Raw genomic sequence first — 23,314 nt, forward strand, 5'->3', positions numbered from 1 at the left:
ATTGAGGGAGAGACGGATACCATTGGAGAAACCCATCCACGGCATGGGCCACACGTGCTTCTGTATTCTTTCCAAACCTTTTTTTATACACGAGAGAGTGGTCTTTCTTCTCTAATAACAATAAATGAAGAGAAAAAATCCATCCATAATTACCATCTACGGCGGCCCATTTCATGTACCCACAATGGTAAGTCGAGGTTGTCGAACGCAAGTCCATGTTAGACTTACAACCTCTATTGTCAGGGAGAAACCTAGAGGTGGACATAAAGCTCGCACACGACTCCACTTTAACCGTACGATAAAAGCCTCTAGATACACATGATGATAATCATGTAAGGCGCCATTTGAATTATGCGTGAGATTGGGTAGTAACGTTACTAACATACTAATGACAGGGCATTCAATGAAGAAGGTTAGAAGGAATAGGCTATTAGAACCGCACATGACATCATGAGTTGGACTTTGTTCTAGTTGGCCACACAGTCTAAACATATCCATCAACTTTTCTAGGGCGTCCTACCATGTACATTGCAGGACCCAGGGGTACTACGAGGGTGGGTATCGCTCCTCCACACCATGAAGGGATCCCCACTAAATTCTACACTTCACGTGTAGCCACAACCATAATTGAGGTCGTCAATGTGCGTGCTCGTGTTAGACCTGATGTTGCACCTATGCATTGGAGCCTCCAATTGCATGTTGGTAAGATCCATGTAAGTCACCCCCTCGGCTACGACAAGAGGTTGGTTGGTAATGTCACTAGCACCGTAATAATGAACCTGATAAAAAATGAGGTAAAGACGGTCGAGAATAGGAGATTTTCCTATTCAAGGGTCCGCCTAGGACCAAGGCCAGGAGAGCTCTATCCTTGGTCTAGCCCAAGTGCACAAATATAGATGTGTGGACTATTTGGAATGAATGAGTGAAAATTAGACAATTAATCCACCCCTCTAAGCCGAACTCAGCCCCTCCTTTGTACTTTTCTCTATGGCCGCCCCTCATATCCCCTTCCGCCCTTACGGATTGACGGTTGTACTCACCTAACATTACCCCCTCCCCCTTCCCTCCCACATGGGCTCTCTCTCCATCTCTCTCTATCTCATTAGCATGATTATGAAAAGGTAATAGCTTCATCTTGGGAAGTTGATATAGATGAACGGGAAATGTTTTTGAGGTGCACATGAAAGAAAGGCATCTCTAGTTAATTAAGAACATTATCTTTTGGGAGGGTCGACATGGCGGAAAGGTTGCTCGATCTCTAACGGCGACGAGAAGACAGAGTCGAATTGCGCGGATTACTTGGTGAGAAGAATCATTTTTGAAGCGTAGAGAAAAGAACTGATTATAGCTGGTAAGAATAATCCGAACTACTAGTGAAATTTCACTGTTGAACGCACTACCGCAAGCTGACGTAGTATTAATTACTTTCTCCTGATGATGAATTGGTGAGGAACGGTTATTTTTTTCATAAGGTGTGTGCACCTTGGTTGATTTGTGCTCTGATTTTAAGTGAAGGTATTTGTTATGGATCAGCTCCTACCACACTGTTTAAAAGGCCATTTTCTTAATAAACATTGGTTTTTAACCACTAAAATCTCTATGCAAAACCTACCTTGATCTTTCGGCCTAGAAATGATATTTCTATTTAGTTAGTCTATATTTTTGTTTGTGGCCCTCAGCTTTGCCAAAAAAAAAGAACAATCTATAATAGTCTAATTTTTTAACTTCATTTGGAGGAATTTCAAAGAAGGATAACATAAACATTGGTAGATTTGTGAGAACGAAATTTACTAACACTAACCTATCACCATATGAAGTAACTATCCTATCCAACAAGCAAGTTTCGGTTCGAACCGATCCTCCGCAGACTTCTATTCACTATTCTTGAAATGCGATAATAATTGAAATACCCAAATACCTAAAAGGAAAAGCCCAAATAACAATAATGTCCTGGAACATCATTCGTTTAACCAAAGGAACAAGAAAATCGCTCCTGCGAAAATTGATTTTTAGGCCAAAAAGCTGGGACAGAGATTTGGTGCACATAAGCACCAGTGATCTCGTTTTTTAAAAAAAATCGAAAATCATATTTTTGGGTTTTAAAAAATTCTAGAAAAAAATCTACACATAGTCAATGATGTATCCACAAACATGCAAAAAAACAATTTCAAATACTTAATATTTTGAGCTACACAAAAATGACAAAATTGTAGATCTGGGTAGTTCTATAAAAGCGACAAGCAAATAACGAAGAACGAAACAAGAACACACGCAGGGGACACAAGATTTAACGTGGAAAACCCCTTCCAACACAGAAGGGGAAAAAACCACGGGCGCCAGCCAGCAAAACTTCGCTATATCGGGAGGTGTTTACAAACACCGTGGGTTATCTTATAATCTGATAAACCCTAGCCGACGGCTTACAAGATGTATATATAGGCGGTGCCAACCCTACGCTTCGGCCCAAGCCTCCGGCGACGGGCCTCGCTCCGATCGTCAGAAGTTAGCCTCCCTTTAGTATATGAATTTGGATAACAATACAACAATTTTCAAATCTAAAAAACATATCAGATTTTGTCATTTTTCTCAAGCTCAAAATAAAAATATTTTCGGATTGGGATTTTGCATGATTGTGGGATGTATCAATGACATTCTTCAGAATTATTTTTATGATTTTTATAACTTGTAAAAATATTTTTAATTTTTTTAACATAGGGAGAGCACTGAAGCTTGGGAGCTAAAAGCACTTTTCGAAAAAGCTGTTCAAAAATAATAAGAATAAGTTTCATGTTTAACATGGTCGTGCATTGAACCAACCAAGTAAATCCTATGGAAGTGGGTGAAATAATAATGGTTAGAATCATGAGCTAGGGTACTACACATACATGTTAACAAACCGTATATATATACTCCCCCCCCCCCCCAAGTGTGTTGCAGACCAACATAACATATACTCCAGTAAAGATCAAACTTCCTGCCACAACTACAAAATCAGTGTCGGAGGATGAGGATGAAAACATCGAGTGACGTGCGCTGCACGGAGGTGTGAACTCTTGTAGAAATGGGAGGCATCTGGAGGTCGTATTCTCGTATGTTGTTTCTACGTCGCGATGCGCACAAAAGGGCCTAGCCTTCGGGAAGTCATTGTACCTAGAAGGGCCTTGCCAGGGTGAAAGCATTTTATGTTGGCCTTTCTCAAGTTTTGAAGGACGGGATGTCATGAAACAGGGTCTGATTAGGCGACTTGGTACACGAGAAACAACACATGCCTGGAATCAGAATTGGTTGCCTCGTGATTTTATGCTACCACCAATTGTCTCTTTGAAGGAGGACGCCCCAACTCAGGTGGCGGCTTTCATCGACAGCTCGTCGGCGTCCTGGAAGGTGGACCTCCTGAAGCAGTACTTCATCCCGATGGACTGCGAGATCATAGGGTCGATCCCATTGAGTACCAGAAAATTCCCGGATACCTGGGCCTGGCATTACAACAAGAACGAAATCCTATTAGTTAAGTCTGTCCATCGCCTCTTAGTCCACACAAAAAAGAGGAGAGAGGCATGGCTAGAGGCTCGATCGGAAGGATCAGATACTGGAATGGAAGGGAAACTGTGGCAGCGAATTTGGCGGGTGCAGGTGCCGCCGAAGCTGCGCATTTTCATATGGCGGCTGGCTCACCAATCTCTTCCTACGGGAGACGTCCGTCACCACCGTCAGATGGCAGATACCAAGGCTTTCTCGATATGTGGCGAGCAGGACTCTTGGAGGCATTCCCTTCTGAACTGCACGATTGCTCGCTGTGTGTGGGCACTAGCGAACGAAGGAATGGTAGAGCATATGAGCAGGTCGGAGGAGCCGACAGCGAAACAATGGTTGTTTCTTATGCTAGAAACTCTATCCCAGGAGGAGTTTCTCACAATGGCGGTGACATTGTGTACTATTTGGTACGCAAGACGAAAGATAATTTTCGAAGGCGAGTTTCAGAGTCCGCTATCAACACATGCTTTCGTCGAGAGTTACTTGCGGGACATCTCACTATCCAGCACCAGATTGGTACAGCAAAAGGGCGTTGGAGTCAGACCGCCAACCCCAGGTGGATTCCTCCAGGCCATGGTTTTGCGAAGATAAATGTCGATGCTGTTGTCTCCAAAACAGAGAAGCGAGGAGCCCTTGGAGTGGTGTGCAAGAGCGATGATGGTACGTTCCTCGGAGCATCAGCAATGACAGTGAAGGGTATTTCTGATCCCGCGATGTTGGAAGCAATGGCATGCAGAGAGGCCCTGGCATTAGCTGCGGACCTTCAGCTACAGCATTGTGTGGTGGCATCAGACTGCCTGCAAGTCATCAATGACTTGAAAGATGATTATGTGGGAAGCTATAGCATGATCACGGATGAGATCAAGACATGGGAGAAGGACTTTCCTAGGATTATCTTTAGACATGAAAAGAGGGCTTCAAATCATGAAGCTCACCGAGTAGCTCGTAGTTTCGTTTCAGTTGATTCAGGTAGGCAGGTTTGGCTCCTACAGCCCCCTGCTGAATTTTGTATGCCTTTAAACATTAATCAATAAAGGCCACTGGTTATCTCAAAAAAAAAATCCAATCTCCCATTCATTGATGTTGACGATTTCAAAACAAGTAGTAAGAAAAGTTTGTTGGAGATATGCCCAAGAGGCAATAATAAAATGGTTATTATAATATATCTTTATGTTTATGATAAAAGTTTATATACCATGCTATAATTGTATTAACCGAAACATTGATACATGTGTGTTATGTAAACAACAATGAGTCCCTAGTAAGCCTCTTAACTAGCTTGTTGATTAATAGATGATTAGTTTCATAATCATGAACATTGGATGTTATTAATAACAAGGTTATATCATTATATGAATGATGTAATGGACACACCCAATTAAGCGTAGCATAAGATCACGTCATTAAGTTATTTGCTATAAGCTTTCGATACATAGTTACCTAGTCCTTTTGACCATGAGATCATGTAAATCACTTATACCGGAAAGATACTTTGATTACATCAAACGCCACTGCGTAAATGGGTGGTTATAAAGGTGGGATTAAGTATCTGGAAAGTATGAGTTGAGGCATATGGATCAACAGTGGGATTTGTCCATCCCGATGACGGATAGATATACTCTGGGGCCTCTCGGTGGAATGTCGTCTAAATAGCTTGCAAGCATATGAATGGTTCATAAGAGACCACATACCATGGTACGAGTAAAGAGTACTTGTCAGGAGACGAGGTTGAACAAGGTATAGAGATACCGATGATCAAACCTCGGACAAGTAAAATATCGCGTGACAAAGGGAATCGGTATCATATGTGAATGGTTCATTTGATCACTAAGTCATCGTTGAATATGTGGGAGCCATTATGGATCTCCAGATCCCGCTGTTGGTTATTGGTCGGAGAGAGGTCTCAACCATGTCTACATAGTTCACGAACCGTAGGGTGACACACTTAAGGTTTGATGTCGTTTAAGTAGATATAGAATAAGGAATGGAGTTCGAAGTTTTGTTCGGAGTCTCGGATGGGATCCAGGACATCACGAGGAGGTCCGGAATGGTCCGGAGAATAAGATTCATATATAGGAAGTCATATTCCAAGTTTGGAATTGATCCGGTGCATTTATGGCAGGTTCTAGAAGGTTCTAGAAAAGTCCGGAAGAAATCACCATGGAAAGTGGAGTCCCGGAGGGACTCCACCTTGCATGGCCAGCCAACCCTAAAGGGGAGGAGTCCAAGGTGGACTCCCCAAGGGTGGCCGGCCAACCCCCCAAGGAAGGGGTGGGAGTCCCACCTTGAGTGGGATTCCCCCCTTGGGTAGGTTTTGTCCCTACGGAAGGTTTTGGTTTCGGGTCTTATTCGAAAACTTGGATACCAACACTTGGGGATTTCCACCTATATAATGAGGAGGAGAGGGAGGGGGCTGCCCACTCTTGGTCGCACCACCTAGGGCTGCCCATGGCCGGCGCCCTAGCCACCCCCTCTCCCAAACCCTAGCCTCTCCTCCTCCACCACTTCTCCCGCATACGCTTAGGCGAAGCCCTGCCGGAGTTCTCCACCACCACCGCCACCACGCCGTCGTGCTGTCGGGATTCCGAGGAGGTTCTACTACTTCCCATTGCCCACATTTGGAACGGGGAGAAGGACGTCGTCTTCATCAACACCGAACGTGTGACCGAGTACGGAGGTGCTGCCCGATTGTGGCACCGTCAAGATCTTCTACGCGCTTTTGAAAGCGGCAAGTGATCGTCTACCGTAGCAACGAGAGCCTCCTCTTGTAGGCTTTGGAAATCTTCAAGGGTTAGTCTCGTTCATCCCCTCGTTGCTCCCATCTTCTAGATTGCATTTTGGCTTGGATTGCGTTCTCGCGGTAGGAAATTTTTTGTTTTCTATGCTACAAATCCCTACAGTGGTATCAGAGCCGTGTCTATGCATAGATGGTTGCACGAGTAGAACACAATGGTTTTGTGGGCGTTGATGCTTTTGTTGTCTTTAGTTTGAGTACTTTGCATCTTTGTGGCATAGTGGGATGAAGCGGCTCGGGCTAACTTTACATGACCGCGTTCATGAGATTTGCTCCACGCTCGACATGCAACTTGTATTGCATAAGTGGCTTTGCGGGTGCCTGTCTCTCCTACTATAGTGAAGATTCAATTTACTCTTCTATTGACAACACTAGTATCACCGTTGTGGTTCATGTTCGTAGGTAGATTAGATCTTACTCGAAAACCCTAAACCACGTAAAATATGCAAACCAAATTAGAGGCGTCTAACTTGTTTTTGCAGGGTTTGGTGATGTGATATGGCCATGATGTGATGATGAATATGTATGAGATGATCATTATTGTATTGTGGCAACCGGCAGGAGCCTTATGGTTGTCTTTAAATTTCATGTTGAGTATTATTTCAAAGTAGTTGTAATAGTTGTTACATGCGGTGAACAATCATGAAGACGGCGCCATGGACCTTGACGCTACGCCAACGATGATGGAGATCATGCCCGTTGATAATGGAGATCATGTCCGTGCTTTGGAGATGAAGATCGAAGGCGCAAAGACTAAAGGGCCATATCATATCACATATGAATTGCATGTGATGTTAATCCTTTATGCATCTTATTTTGCTTAGAACGAGACAGTACCATTATAAGATGACCCCTCACATTAATATCAAGATAATAAAGTGTTCTCCCCTCGTATGCACCGTTGATATAGTTCGTCGTTTCGAAGCATCTCGTGATGATCGGATGTGATAGACTCAACGTTCACATACAACGGGTGTAAGCCATGTTGCACACAAGGAATACTTGGGTTTGCTTGACGAGCCTAGCATGTACAGACATGGCCTCGGGACAACGGAAACCGAAAGGTTGAACACGAGTCATATGGATGATATGATCAACATGTTGATGTTCACCATTGAAGCTACATCATCTCACGTGATGATCGGTTTTGGTGTAGTGGATGTGGATCATGTACCACTTAACAACTATGAGGGATGTTGTATTAAGTGGGAGTTCATTAGTAATTAGATTAAAACATGAACTAATTATCATAAACATAGTCTGAGTAGTATTTTGAATTAATTTGTAGTATTGGCATCCGTTTTTCTACCAAGCGCTAGTCTTGTAATTGAGATAGAAATACTGTTAAAATCTGACAAGAAACTTTACGGACTGGTACCGTATTGTTAAAGAATCAAGAAATGATTAAGTCCTATTGCAAACTTTTAGTAAACCTCACATTGTTGATTCAAAGAGCTATGATTTCAATTAGTACCTAAAGTTATCTTGTCTCCATGAAACTTGAAGTTCAAATCTGTTTGAAAAAGTAAGGAGGTGAAAATTTAGTTTTCAGAAATAAGCAAGGTATGAGATATATGTGATATCTAAGACCTTATTGCAAGATGATAGAATATAATCTAGTGAGACTACATAAACTCATAAGTTTTATGGGAATGTACGAAGGTTGAAGACGCCCGGCGTCCCAATCCTCCAACTAAGTTGGACACTAAAGATATTCAAATATCCATGAAATGATCGTCCTTAGTATGCACCGTTGCTAAGACTCGTTGTTTCGAAGCATCTCGTGATGATCGGGTGTTATAGATTCTACGAGTGCATGCAACGGGTGCAAGTCAGATTTGCACATGCGAATACTGAGATTAAACTTTACGAGCCTAGCATGTACAGACATGGTCTCGGAAAAGTCGTCATGATATGATGGATAAAATTATGAGTGAAATTGTTCATCATATTACAAAGTTACTAATAGTGAAATCTGAAACACTTGTCATATGATGATCAATTTCAAAGTAAGAACCTCAAGGTTATTGGTATTTGACCAACAAACCTAGAAGTTAATGATGTTAAAGTGTTTTTCTGAATAATGAGGAAAGCTAAAAGAGAAACTACAAAAGATATTTTGGCAGAAAGAAAAGAAAAGACTAGAAAGTCTAGCTCAGGTGTATATACATGATATACATGTTATGGTTGTATTCCTAGTTTGGTCACACAATGAAATTCTTGGGTATTTGTACCATATTGGTTGGTATGAAGTGTCATACAAAACAACGCAATACAAGAATACAATGGCCTAAGTGACTGACAAGGAATATGATAGGAATGCACGTCTGGAACAAAAATAAAGTGTTATTATGTCGTCGTTGGCATTCTATCTAGCCCTTAGAATTTATAACAAAGAACTTAATAATTGTTATTTTGCTCTGGTCAAATAAAAACAATGAGTTGTTCAAATTATGACATTACTCCATGTACGATGGATAAGTTATTATAAATCTTAATGGTGAAACACACATACATAATACTGATGCTAAAATGCCATAAGGCAAATGATTTGAATTCCACTTATTTGTGGAACCGCCATTTAGGTCATATTAGAGAGGAACGCATGAAAGAACTCCATGCAAATGGATTTTTGGAGTCATTCGATTTTTGAATCGTTTGGCGCTTGCAAATCTTTTCTAAAGAGAATGACCGAAATACCGTTTATAGGCCAAGAGTTGAACGGGCAACTAACTTAGTGGAAAAATACATGATGATGTATGTGGTTCACTGGGCATAGGTGTGTGCGGGAGATTCTTCTACTTCATGAAAACTTCCAACAATGAATTGAGTATATATATGTGGATATATTCGGTAAGGAAAAAGTTTGAAACATTTGAATGGATTCAAATAAATTTCAGCATGAGGTGGAAATCATCGTAATAGAAAAGTCAAATATCTATGATTGGATCATAGTGGAAATATTTGAATTACGAGTTTTAGCGAACATCTAAGAGAGTTATGAAATTGTTCTACAACTCACGTTTCTTGGAGTATGATACGTCTCCGACGTATCGATAATTTCTTATGTTCCATGCCACATTATTGATGATATCTACATGTTTTATGCATACTTTATGTCATATTTATGCATTTTCTGGCACTAACCTATTAACGAGATGCCGAAGAGCCAGTTGTTGTTTTCTGCTGTTTTTGGTTTCAGAAATCCTAGTAAAGAAATATTCTCGGAATTGGACGAAATCAACGCTCAGGGTCCTATTTTGCCACGAAGCTTCCAGAAGACCGAAAGGGAAACGAAGTGAGGCGACGAGGCGGCGACACGCCAGGGCAGCGCGGCCCACCTCCTGGCCGCGCGGCCCTGTTGTGTGGGCCCCTCGCGTCGCCTCTTGACCTGCCCTTCCGCCTACTTAAAGCCTCCGTCGCGAAACCCCCAGTACCGAGAGCCACGATACGGAAAACCTTACTGAGACGCCGCCGTCGCCAATCCCATCTCGGGGGATTCTGGAGATCGCCTCCGGCACCCTGTCGGAGAGGGGAATCATCTCCCGGAGGACTCTTCACCGCCATGGTCGCCTCCGGAGTGATGAGTGAGTAGTTCACCCCTGGACTATGGGTCCATAGAAGTAGCTAGATGGTCGTCTTCTCCTCATGTGCTTTATTGTTGGATCTTGTGAGCTGCCTAACATGATCAAGATCATCTATCTGTAATTCTATATGTTGTGTTTGTCGGGATCCGATGGATAGAGAATACTATGTTATGTTGATTATCAATCTATTACCTATGTGTTGTTTATGATCTTGCATGCTCTCCGTTATTAGTAGAGGCTCTGGCCAAGTTTTTACTCTTAACTCCAAGAGGGAGTATTTATGCTCGATAGTGGGTTCATGCCTCCATTAAATCTGGGACAGTGATAGAAAGTTCTAAGGATGTGGATGTGTTGTTGCCACTAGGGATAAAACATTGATGCTATGTCCGAGGATGTAGTTATTGATTACATTACGCACCATACTTAATGCAATTGTCTGTTGTTTGCAACTTAATACTGGAAGGGGTTCGGATGATAACCTGAAGGTGGACTTTTTAGGCATAGATGCATGCTGGATAGCGGTCTATGTACTTTGTCGTAATGCCCAATTAAATCTCACAATACTCATCGTATCATGTATGTGCATTGTCATGCCCTCTCTATTTGTCAATTGCCCGACTGTAATTTGTTCACCCAACATGCTATTTATCTTATGGGAGAGACACCTCTAGTGAACTGTGGACCCCGGTCCATTCTTTTACATCGAATACAATCTACTGCAATACTTGCTTTACTGTTTTCTGCAAACAATCATCATCCACACTATACATCTAATCCTTTGTTACAGCAAGCCGGTGAGATTGACAACCTCACTGTTTCGTTGGGGCAAAGTACTTTGGTTGTGTTGTGCAGGTTCCACGTTGGCGCCGGAATCCCTGGTGTTGCACCACACTACATCCCGCCACCAACAACCTTCAACGTGCTTCTTGGCTCCTCCTGGTTCGATAAACCTTGGTTTCTTTCTGAGGGAAAACTTGCTACTGTCTGCATCACGCCTTCCTCTTGGGGTTCCCAACGGACGTGTGCTGTACACGCCATGAAGCATTTTTTCTGGCGCCGTTGTCGGGGAGATCAAGACACGCTGCAAGGGGAGTCTTGATACGTCTCTGACGTATCGATAATTTCTTATGTTCCATGCCACATTATTGATCTTATCTACATGTTTTATGCACACTTTATGTCATATTCGTGCATTTTCTGGAACTAACCTATTAACAAGATGTCGAAGTGCCAGTTCCTGTTTTCTGCTGTTTTTTATTTCAGAAATCCTAGTAACGAAATATTCTCGGAATCGGACGAAATCAACGCCCAGGTTCCTATTTTCACCGGAAGCATCCAGAACACACGAGAAGAACCAGAGGGGGGGCACTGGGCCCCCAGACCATAGGCCGGCGCGGCCCAGGCCCTGGCCGCGCCGCCATATGGTGTGGCCACCCCTTTAGCCCTCCTGCGCCGCCTCTTCGCCTATTTAAAGCCTCCGTCGCGAAAACCCTGATACGTTCGACGAAACCCACAGAAACCTTCCAGAGCCGCCGCCATCGCGAAGCCAAGATCTGGGGGACAGGAGTCTCTGTTCCGGCACGCCGCCGGAACGGGGAAGTGCCCCCGGAAGGCTTCTCCATCGACACCGCTGCCATCTCCACCGCCATCTTCATCACCGCTGCTGCTCCCATCACTACTAGGGAAAGCCTTATAGCAGCACTCCTTACCGCCGGCGAGTACGGTTTGCAAATGCCGGCGGTAAGACCTTCCAGGGTGGCCTAACCCTACCGCCGGCGAGCTGAACGCAAGGCGCCGGGGGTACGGCCTTTACCGCCGGCGAACACGAAAATGAAAATGCCGGGGGTAATGAGTGGCTCGGCGGGCCACCCAGCCTGCCCTTACCGCCGGCGTTTTATGCCCAAACCGCCGGGGGTAGCGTGTTGTACCGCCGGCGAACCCGAGAACGCAAATGCCGGGGGTAATGAGTGGCTCGGCGGGCCACCCAGCCTGCCCTTACCGCCGGCGTTTTATGCCCAAACCGCCGGGGGTAGAGGGTTGTACCGCCGGCGAACCCGAGAACGTAAATGCCGGGGGTAACAAGTGGCTGGGTGGGCCACCCATCCTGCACTTACCGCCGGCGTTTGTGGGCCGTAGGTGCCGGCGGTAATGGGCCCTACCGCTGGCAAACGCGCATGTTGGCGCCGGCGGTAACCTGGGCTTGGCCATTTAATTAGCTAGCCCGACCAGCCACCTACCACCACCCTCACTCACTCATATGTGATGGAAAATCAACCCAAGCACTTGTTATCTCATTCCCCCACCCATTTTAGCTATTTCAACCAACAAAATATGATGTATTTGAGCAAATCATGCACTACCTAGCCCCTCTAGCATGATTTGCATGATCTAGATCTAGATCTATCTCCTCCCACCACCTTTTCCACTAGATCTAGCTATTTCTAGATCTCTAGATCTCTCGAGCATAAAAGTCGACGTGTGGCGTCTCTCCGGTGCTTTTGGACGTCGCGTCAACTAATAGGTATATAGCTAATGAGTGGAATGTTCATGAGTTGGTGAAAATTCACGGTTATGTCACTAGTGATGGCAAAAGATGCGGTTCCATATATGTAAATGCATTGTTTTGCATTTGTTGACGTGTGCAGGAACATTGAGTTGCCAATGTTTTGCCGGAATGTTGATTAACTTCCGTTCCGGCGAATTTTTGGAACTCCAGCATGACAATATTTAGCAAAGGTCATGCCGAAATTTGTCCGTGAAAACCGAGACGGCGGTGTAATCAATTATCTTGTCTTGTAGGCGGCGATGGTCATCGCGATGAGGGAAAGCGTCGTGGATAGCTACGTGGACCGCGCGACGGCCGACATGTATCGAAAAAAGCGAAAGGATATCATGTGTCCTTGTCGAAGATGCAAGCTAGGATCGTTGTTTGACCCCTTCTCAGGCATAGTGAATCAACACCTGCTCAGGTATAGTTTCATGGAGGGGCATACTCAGTGGATGAGTGATGATGGAGATGATGATATCGATGGTGATGAAGATGGAGGTGATGATGGTGGAGATGATGATAACGAAGGTGATGGAGAGGATGCCCCACACGACAATGGAGAGGAGGTTGAAGAGGATGGCGCACACGTTGATGGTGATCAAGAAGGCCGGGAAGAACATGCGGCCGACGAGGACATGAGTAGAAATACCCCGCTAACCGCGGCCGTGCAGGACCGTCATGTTCAAGAACTTCTTCTCAGCAACACATCGACCGACCCCAAAATCGCTGGTAGACGGAAGGCTAAGCTGGATCAACTCGAGGTAGACTCGAGAACTCCGTTGTACGATGCAGCTCGTGGGACGGAGGAGAGCCGTACGAGATACGCTCTCGATATTATGGAGATGAAGGCAAAGCACAAATGGACGGACACAAGCGTGGACGAACTCTTCGGATACTTGAAGATCCACTTTCCTAAAGATAACACGTGTGCCGGTAGCCTACAGGAGGCCAAGAAAATCGTGTGCCCTCTCGATTTACCGCACCAGAAATACCACGCATGCATCAGTGACTGCGTAATATATCGGAACGAGCATGCCAATCTCGATACATGCCCACAGTGTGGCGAATCTCGATACAAGAGAGGGACAAGAAAATCTCCTCGAAAAGTTGTGTGGTACTTCCCGCTCACGCCCGTCTGCAGCGGTACTTCGTGGACCCCAAGGAAGCAAAGCTCATGCGGCGCACGCGGAAAGAAAGGAGGCGGTGATGCGTGATGTGGAACGGGTTGAAAACCCAGTGCTAACACACCCTTCGGATGCAAGCCGATGGAAAACATTAGACGATGAGTATTACGAAGAATTCGGGAAAGAACCAAGGAACATCAGGTTGGGTGCGAGCACCGACGGACTCAATCCGTTTGGGAACCAAAGCAGCAAGCACAGCACCTGGCCCGTGTTTGTATGGATGTACAACCTCCCTCCATGGCTATGCCTGAAGAAGAAGTACATACACATGAGTATGCTAATCCAAGGGCCGACGCAGCCAGGGAGCGATATCAACCTGTATCTGGAGCTATTGAAGGAGGAGCTAGTCACTCTGTGGGAGGAAGGGACAGAAACTTGGGACGCCTACGGACAAGAAACTTTCCGTATGAAAGCCGCATTGTTGACGACGGTGCAGGACTATCTTGGATACGGATATATTGCGTGCCAGGTGTGCCACGGACACAAGGCATGTGTGAGGTGCATGGAAAAGACGCCATTTTTACAGCTGGGTAAGGATCCCGGGTCTTCAAAAACCGTCTACATGAGGCATCGAATGTGGCTTCCCAAGAATGACCCGTGGAGGAAGCGTGGAGACCTGTTCAATGGGAAGGATGAGGTCGAGGGCCCTCCACCTAGGCGAAGCGGCGAAGAGATAGATACTCTGTTGAAAAACTGGAAAGACTGCCCTCCGGCGGGTAAGATAAAGATCCAGAAGCGGAAGAAAGGAGACAAGAGAAAGAAAAAGGAACCCGGGCCGCTCTTGGGGGTATGGAAAAGGAGGTCCGTGTTTTGGGACTTGCCGTACTGGAAGGTCCTCGGTACGCCTCATAGCCTTGATGTCATGCATATCACGAAGAACGTGTGCGAGAGCTTGCTTGGCACTGTGCTCAACATGCCGGAGAGGACCAAAGACGGATCGAAAGCAAGACACGACCTGATGGCCCTTGATATCAGAAAAGAGCTTCATTTCGCCCAGGATGACCAGGAAACCGAGGAGGAGGAGACGGATGGTCGCAAACGCAAAAGGGTGGCCAAGCAGCGCGAAACTCCTCGCCCCTCCTGCTTCACTCTAAATCCCGATGAGCTCGAACAATTCTTCAAGTGCCTACTAGAAGTCAAATTTCCCCTAGGCTACGCGGGGCTGATACGCAGATGGCTGGACCCGACGAAAAAAATCTTCAGCGGGATGAAGTCTCATGACTGTCATGTCATGATGACGCAGATACGTCCGGTTGCTATCCGAGGGATCATGGAACCGCACGTTCGTGCCACGCTGATCGACACGTGTAACGTCTTCGACGTCATCACTCGAAAGTCGATAACCGTCAAGAAACTCGGGAGGCTGCAGGAAGAGATCGTCACCATCCTATGCGAGATGGAGATGTACTTCCCGCCCGCATTCTTTGACATCATGGTCCATCTGCTGGTGCATATAGTGGACGATATCGAGGATCTCGGGCCCGCGTTCCTTCACAACATGATGGCGTTAGAAAGAATGAACGGCTTCATCAAAGGATACGTTCGTAACAGGGCACATCCGGATGGAAGCATCGTCCAGGGCTTTCTCACCGAGGAGTGCATCTCTTTCTGCAAGAATTATTTAAACGAGGACGACCCACGTCCGGTTGGATTGCCCGCCAACAAGCACCTCGGCAGATTCGAGGGAGTAGGCCACAACGCCGCAGGAGGGAACTCGACGCGGATCAAGATGATAGGAGAACAGACTTTAACAGGGCCCACTTAGTAGCACTACAGCACATGAACGAGGTAGAGCCTTGGGTGGATCAGCACATAAACATGATCAAGAGCAGGGCTGACAAGCCGATGACGGAACAAGAGGTATTTAGAGCGCACAACTCCTCTTTCGCGAGCTGGTTCAAAGACCAGATTGATGCCAATCCCCCACCAATGGCAAGCGTCGTAGACAAAATGATATTGGCCTTGTCTTGTGGGCCCGCCCCCAACCTCATGACTTATCAGAAATACGACATCAACGGTTACACATTCTCCACAGAGGAGAGAGACAAAAAAAGCGACTATCAGAACTCGGGCGTGACGATGGAATCGTACATGGGTGAAGAGAAGAAAAGGTACTACGGAAGGATCGAGGAAATCTGGGAGCTCGACTACGTCGGGGAGAAGCTACCGATGTTTCGTGTCAGATGGGCTACGGACGTCACAAAAGAAGATGCATATGTCACCACCATGCGACTGCCCCCCAAATCCAAGACCAAGAACCCCACCGCGCAAAATGAGCCTTGGGTATTGGCTAAGCACGTCGAGCAATGCTTCTTCATAACTGACCCGTCAAGGCCCAGCCGTGTTGTCGTAAGGAGAGGAAAAAGGGCCCTCGTCGGAATGGATGGAGTTGCCGACGAGCAAGACTTCGACGGCCTCGTCGGAGACCCAATGATGGAAGAACCCGATGAAGACGATAGAACCTACACACTAAGAAGAAGAAGGACGACGCTACCTAGGTCAAGTGTTCCTCCGTACACAAGGAGTCGCGACGATACCGGTGGGATCACAAGGACCAAGCGGAAGGGACTTTGAAGTCATTTGTGTATTTATAATAATTATCTCTCGAACAACCATTTGTTCTTCTCAAGTGTATCCTAAATTTATGTCTTGGTTTTTTATCGGATCTCGCCGAAAGGACTTTGAAGTCATTCAAGAATTAAAATCATAAATTGATGTCTCGCAATTTATCCTTCATTGATTTTTTATCATATGTCGCCAAAAGCACTTTACAATTTAAGAATTAAGTGTTAGCTAAAAAAGGGAAGGAAAAAAAGTTTGGCCTTTTTGCATCCACAGGGATTCGAACCCTGGGTGCTTCAGCATAAGATCAAGAGTGGCACCACTGTGTTAAGGACTCGGTTTTGATTAATTAACATGCTTATACAACTAAAGGCGTCTCGCCGGCCAGCTGGGAACGAAAAAAATACCCCCGGCGAATTAGGCCCTTTCCGCCGGTGGAAACTGACTGTGGCCCACATGTCAGTGAGTGTGAAGTTACCGCCGGCGTTTACGCCAAAACGCCGGGGTAGTAGTTCCATGACTTAGCCGTGTGCGCGTCGCTCCCCTTCCACGGCCAAATCGACGAAAAAATCCCCCACGCCGCCATCGCTCCCCAGCCGCCGTCGTCGATCCACCACCGTCGCCGGGCCCGAGATCTGCTGCCGCCACTCGCAGGTCGACGCCCTCCAGCACTGCTTCTCCTGGAGCCACGCCGACCGCGCCACGGGCAAGCGCGCCACCACCGTCCTCGCCGAGCTCGCGAAGAACGGTAATCCCCCCAAACCCTCGCCAACCGGGCCGTGCTCACCCGTTCCCACGCCGTTTACTGAGGTGGATCTGCTCGCTGCTTCTGTTGCAGAGGAGGTTGTGAACGTAATCGTGGAGGGCGGCGCCGTGCCGGTGCTCGTGTGCCACCTGAAGGTGCCCCCTACGGAGGCGGCGGCGGGCGAGGAGCACCAGCCCCGCCCGTTCGAGCACGAGGTCGAGAAGGGCGCTGCGTTCGCTCTCGGGCTTCTGGCCGTAAAGGTTCGTTCGATTTATCTCCACTCTGCACTGTAGTTGATTAGATTTTGCTCTGCATCCGTCTATTTGGTTGGAATCGAACTTTGTTGCTATGAACTAGCATCCTTGGTGAATTACCTAGAATGTTTGGTCGCTGAAATTACCGAATTCTCTGTGAGATTGTGCTGCAGTAAAGCGGTCTCTGGTGCTGCTTAGCCCGTTAGTTATTTTTTGAGGATTAAACAGTGTACTGTAGTTCTAGTGATATGGATAATTGGGTGCTCGTTGTATGAGTCGGAACTGGGAACACTGTGTGGTCAAACGGGAGGCTTCTCTGGTGGTGGAGAATTGGTTGTTAGCGGCAGTAGGTTAGTAAATTTCAGTTCAATCGTATGGACCAGTCAGGCTTAAGGAGCATGAACTAGGGTGTCTTCAGCCAATGGAGTTAGTTAACATTGATCTCAAGGCGCTGAGTTAGCTAATCATACAATATGAAAAATAGTGTTTGTATTACCTAATTTTAACTTGCAAACATCACCGGTTTCTTTACATGTTCTGACTTTGAAACCTCACTGGTTTCTTTCATGATTTAACTTTGAAATATCCCTGGTTTCTTTTATCCTTGGAGAAAACCAATCTCCAAAACAGCAACATTTTTTTGGTTTTTCCACCTAAGATGTATGTAGTCCGGGTAGAACTGCTTTCCTAAGCTTGATGCAAAATTTCATGCATAGCAGTGGCCTTGGGCCGTCTGATTGTGGCTGTGAACTGGATATTGGCTTGTCAATAATGTGCAGTGAACTGCATTGTGCTATGCAGTCTTGCAATTGCATCATGCATGACTAGGCAGTGTGCCTGTATGTCATGATACTCAGATTCTGCATTATCTTTCCAAGTTGACAATGTATTTGTGCAATAAAAGAGCATATCTGCTGATACCTGTTCTGCAAAATGATGTCATTTTTCATTGGGAATTTTATATGTACCTGTGCAGGTGGGATGAAATGAGTACTGTATGCTTGATCATGGCATGCAGCTTGTTGCCCAGATGTATTGAAAATTCTGTATCTCTGCATGTAGTTTGTTGCCTAGATATGTGTCTGCAGGTACATTGAGTGCCAATGTTTCGCCGGAATGTCGATTAACTTCCGTTCCGGCGAATTTCTGGCACTCCGGCATGACCATTTTTAGCAAAGGTCATGCCGAATTTTCGCTGTAGGCAGAGAGATTGCAATTAAATGAAAAGCATAAGCTTAACAGAGCTAGGGGTAGTAACTAGTAGTGGATTTCCACCCTGTTAATAAACCATGCTACTGTGCTACTTTATATGAATTTCTGAATTTGTCAAGTGATAGTTACAGTATATGAATTTCTGAGTATATTTTTAAAATGAACACTTACAGTAGCTTTTGCACTTACAATAGCTTGTGCACTTACAGAAGGTATAGCTAGCGATGTCGTCTTCTGCAGACCCCAACGAAGACGTTGACGGGTCTTCTCAGCGGAAGTTGGATGAGCACTACAGGCTCATGGTCTCGGATCAGCTGGAGGACCTTCCAGGCAGCGATGACGAGTCCTCAGAGGAGGGGGATGATGAGATGGACAACGATGGTGAGGATGAGAGGGGGGCTGCCGACGAGACCACCGACAGTGGCGTTGCCGGGGGTAGCTCGGATACTACTACCGAGGCCAAGAGGAAACGGAAGCAGCGGCGCCCAAACAGGGTCGGCACCACTCGTGACATAATCACCGCGGTGGACGCCAAGACCGGGATTCCTACTGAGCCCAAGCACGTGGCGAAGGGGTACGGCCTCCAACTGGGAGCAATCCTTCGGGACGTCGTCGACGTCAACGAGACGAAACTCCGAACCAAGAAGAAGCAGCATCTGCAGGCCCAACTCCTTGCGCGGCTGCACGCACGGTATGAGTTCCCTGTGGAATACAGGAACGAGGATACCAAGGATAACATCGTGAACAGACGAGCCCTCTCTAAGTTCTCCAAGAACCTCAGCGGTTATAAAACCATGCTGAGGGGATGCTTAGTGACAATGAGACTTGGGAAGAGATCCAGCGCCACTTCCCGCGGATGACGCCGGAGCGGATAATAAATTCTTGGAAAACGAGGAGCTCGAGTACACCAAACGACAATCGACCTGGGGGAGGAGCTGGCGGATAAGAACATCGGTCACCACAATCTCGGTTGCCGTGGCTTCGAAGGCAAGCAGCCGGTATGGGACAAGGAGGACCAGGCCTACATAAATGCTGGCCTCGAGCCCCCTTTTGCCAAGTACAAAGACCCACTCTTCAGGGCATATCTCAGGTCCCGATACCATCGAGAATTGGCTGGGAAACGTGTCACGAAACCTGATGTGGTGGTGGGAGTTGAGTTGGTCGCCGACGCGAAGGTGATGGCACTAGAGAAAGCAGTGGTAAGCAATTTACCAGCTTATTAATTTGATACTGCTCACCAAGTCCATTACATTCTAAAATTGTTCATGTTACTTCTGGCAGTTGGCGGAACAAGCAGCCGCCGAATCAGCTGGCTCCTCGTCCCAGGACGTCGGCGGCAAAGTCCCGTGGGACACGCCTTTTATCAGGGTCTGAACACCGTGAAGGCGCGGCCGCTTTGGACAAGCCCCACCGTGTCCCCGGCGCCGGAGGAGGTCGCAAGCTTGCCGACTATGGCTTGGACGTGCCCGCAAGCACTAGGGAGTCGCGGCAGGCGCAGAAGGACCGGGAGCACGAGGCTCTGCTGAAAAAGGTGGCCGACCTGGAAACAACCATGGAGCAACGCGTCAGTGCCGAGGTTCAGCAACGCGTCAGTGCCGAGGTTCAGCAACGCGTCACTGCCGAGGTTGCTAGCAAGGTCGATGACGCGCTGGCCACCAGTGGTCAATGAAATCATCCCTGATCTTGTGTTGTCGATGAAGAATTACTTCGCCGGCGGCCAAAGGGACCGATGCCGGTTATCAGCCTAGGCGCCAAAGCAACTCGGACAACCGGCCTCCAACTAGACACGCTCAATGCACACCCAACTTGGTGACTCCACCCGCCGGCAATGTGGGCGCTAGAGAGCATTCGTCGGACCTGGCGGGGGGCCACAGTACTAGCCCCTCAGTCACCTGCACGCCTGGCCTCGGTCCTTCAACGCGAGCCGAGCTCGACGCCCTCACGGTAATTAATTTAGTCTCTCAAGCTCTACAAATTAGTTACTTTGTCGTCGCCCCTCTGACCTACACATGTTTTCACAGGAGAACGCGACTCCTTGCACCTTGCTACTGAATGTGGACAGCAAGTTGAAGGCTGTAGCGAGCGGCAGTGTCATCCTGCCAACACAGCGGATTTTCCACTGCGTCAGGATGGATGATAGCTTGAGCCGGGTTCGCGTGAACCGGTCGTTACCGGGATGCCAAGACCTCCATCCTCCTTATCAACCCCCGGAAACGGAAACCCCGCTCACTCTCGGGGACCTCAAGAATCACATCCTTCTATGGCCGAAAGCCCTAATTCGGCTGAACACCGCCGCCTCAGGTTCGGAGGCAAGCTATGGCATGGTCACTCCTCAGGATGCGACGGCTGCCCCGAGTCCTCCACCGGCTGGTGGTCCTTTTGGGCCCGATAGCCAGCCCGGCGGTCAGCCCGAGAGTCAGCACGGCAATGCGTTGGACATCGATCAAGCTCCAATCGATACGTTCATCGCTGAGATGGAGGGCGACGGGGTTTCTCCTTACAAGCCACCCGCCGATCGTACGCTAAAGAAGAAGTTGTTCCTTTCACAAGAAACTCCCGAGCAGGAAGACCCTACCGCCTTCACCGCTCCACCCCGAGTTGGGCTTACCCCGAGGACACTCCTTGGTGCGACCACGGAGGGTATGAAACAAAACGCCACTCCCAGTTGCAGTAAGAAGAAGGCCAGGAAGCGGAAGAAGTCCGGAGATGTTGCCGCAAGCAAGAAAGTGGTTAATGACAAGTTGCCGACCCCGTGGAGGAAGATGCATCACCTAGGCCAGCCTATGCTGCCGGCACACATTGTCCAGCAGGTGACGCCCGATATGAGGAGCTTGCATGATGCTGTTCTAGTGAAGGAGGAACTACTTCTTCGAGATAGAAATCCCTCGTACCCGGTTTTGACGGCCAAGGTGCCCAGTGGCTTTGGCTTTGTCACCACATACCCTGCGGACTTGATGTTCATTCGATATGAAGACATCTTCAGGCTATTGAACATGCAACAGCTCGACCGAAACTTGGTCCGCCTCCTATCGCTCAGCATGGCGCACGATATCGCCATGGAGAACACAGCGGACATCGCTATCATGGACCCCTTCTACATGACTCCAACTGTCGTCCAGAACGAACAAGCGTTTCTGGCGAAGTACATCAAGGATTTCTTGGTGTTAAACAAGGATAAGAAATGCTTTGCCATACCATATTTCCGCGAGTAAGTATTTGGTTACTAGAGTACCCTCTATTACATTCATTCATGAATTTCCTTCATAGTCGATCGAGTATGATGGTTTATTTCCATTTTGCGCAGATTCAAGTACTGCACCCTCCTCCTCTTTCACCCGTATCATTCACATGTCAGTTACCTCGACTCCGGGCTTGATCCGGACAAGGACTTCACCGACCTTAAGTCTACACTTGATAAAGCCCTCAGCGGCTTCATAGCCGAGGTTGGCATCGACAAAATCAGGCATGAGAAGAAAGTGAAAGGTTGCTATGTGTGCAACCACATAACCAAGTTCCCCTGCCTCAAGCAATCGGCGCATGACAATGGGATGGAGGCCTGGTTTGCCATCCTACAGATGAGGTCGATTGTAAGGTCTCAGAACGATCTCTTGTTGCCATCCAGTCTTCAGCGGATGTTCGTGAACATGGCGGACACCACCGATGAAAACGTGAGAGCCGAGTTCCGTGCCATCCAGCGGACCATTTGCACAATACTCTGGAGGGATGTCTGCGGTAATGGTGGCTTGTTCCACTATGGTCCCGCACTTTCTAAGGCCGAGATAGAAGGCCGATTAGAAGATGGATATGACGACAGAACATTCAACACGCTTGAGGGCATCCGTCCCTTCCCGCCGAAGCCGAAGCCGCAAATGTTAGTCATAACCAAGTACCATGTTATATCTCTCTCTACTCTATGCTTTTTCTTTGCCGCGAATTTTCATGCTTTTTCTTTGCACTACTCTATGTTATATCTCTCTCTACTAATGTACTAACAACTTTCATTTCTTTTTTATGTGTTTGCATAGATGACGTACTATGTCGTCTACCACGGCAGGGTTCCTGGAGTCTACGAGGACTGGGAAGACTGTAGGAGGCAGGTCCACCGTTTCAGCGGCAACAGCTACAAGGGGTACACCACTTTGGAGGAGGCGGAAACTCGATACGCCAACTTTCGAGCGGGACAGAGGAGGGAGATGTGGAGGACCCCTTTCATCGTGATGATGCTTGCCGCTACTGCCTCTATAGTTTACTATGTCATTGTTGTTTAGCTAGGTCGTCGACTGGACTTGTATGTATTTGTGTAATATGTGCTACTTCGAGTCGTGATGGTTGAACCATATGGTCGACACTTGTGTTATTGATGCATGCATGCATGTTATGGACATTTCGGGACTTTCTAATGATGTGTATCTTGCTAATGATGTGTATCTTGCTAATGATGTCTATTTTACTGTCATTCTGGTAATTGCCTGTATATGCTATGAATTCTGGCGTAATTGCCTGTATATTGCCTGTATATTCTATTGCCTGTAAATTCGAGTTTTTTTATTTTTTCTCCTGTTAATATTACCACTGGCGAAATTTTCATGTATCCCTGGCGTTTTCCAAATCGCCAGCACTACGACCTGATACCCCCGGCGAAATGGGAAGACGCCGGCGGTAAGACTTACCCCCGGCGAATAGGGTAAAACGCCAGCGGTAAAGGCTCTTACCACCGGCGAATTGGAAGGCGCCGGCGATGAGGCATTACCACCGGCGAGGTGGTCGCCGGCGAATGCAAAAACGCCGGCGGTATGGTGTGGCCACCCCTTTAGCCCTCCTGCGCCGCCTCTTCGCCTATTTAAAGCCTCCGTCGCGAAAACCCTGATACGTTCGACGAAACCCACAGAAACCT

General features: G+C 47.2%; 1 protein-coding gene across 1 annotated transcript; it reads left to right on the forward strand.

Annotated features, from left to right (window-relative positions):
* The first annotated feature begins 4,217 nt into the window (after positions 1-4,217).
* LOC139833936 (uncharacterized) lies at positions 4,218-22,688 on the forward strand. The gene is made up of 4 exons (XM_071824311.1): positions 4,218-4,511; positions 16,735-16,957; positions 17,048-17,214; positions 22,446-22,688. The coding sequence occupies exons 1-4, from the start codon at positions 4,218-4,220 to the stop codon at positions 22,686-22,688; spliced, it is 927 nt and encodes a 308-aa protein (XP_071680412.1).
* Positions 22,689-23,314: the final 626 nt, after the last annotated feature.

This window comes from Lolium perenne, chromosome 7, assembly GCF_019359855.2.
Source record: "Lolium perenne isolate Kyuss_39 chromosome 7, Kyuss_2.0, whole genome shotgun sequence".
In the NCBI taxonomy this organism is placed as follows: domain Eukaryota; kingdom Viridiplantae; phylum Streptophyta; class Magnoliopsida; order Poales; family Poaceae; genus Lolium; species Lolium perenne.

Excerpts from the sequence above, each read along its gene's own strand:
- LOC139833936 (XM_071824311.1), top strand. The coding sequence starts at position 4,218 with ATGACAGTGAAGGGTATTTCTGATCCCGCGATGTTGGAAGCAATGGCA. Across the intron at positions 16,958-17,047 it reads CGCCGAGCTCGCGAAGAACG|AGGAGGTTGTGAACGTAATC; the intron begins GTAATCCCCCCA and ends CTTCTGTTGCAG. Across the intron at positions 17,215-22,445 it reads TCGGGCTTCTGGCCGTAAAG|ATGACGTACTATGTCGTCTA; the intron begins GTTCGTTCGATT and ends GTGTTTGCATAG.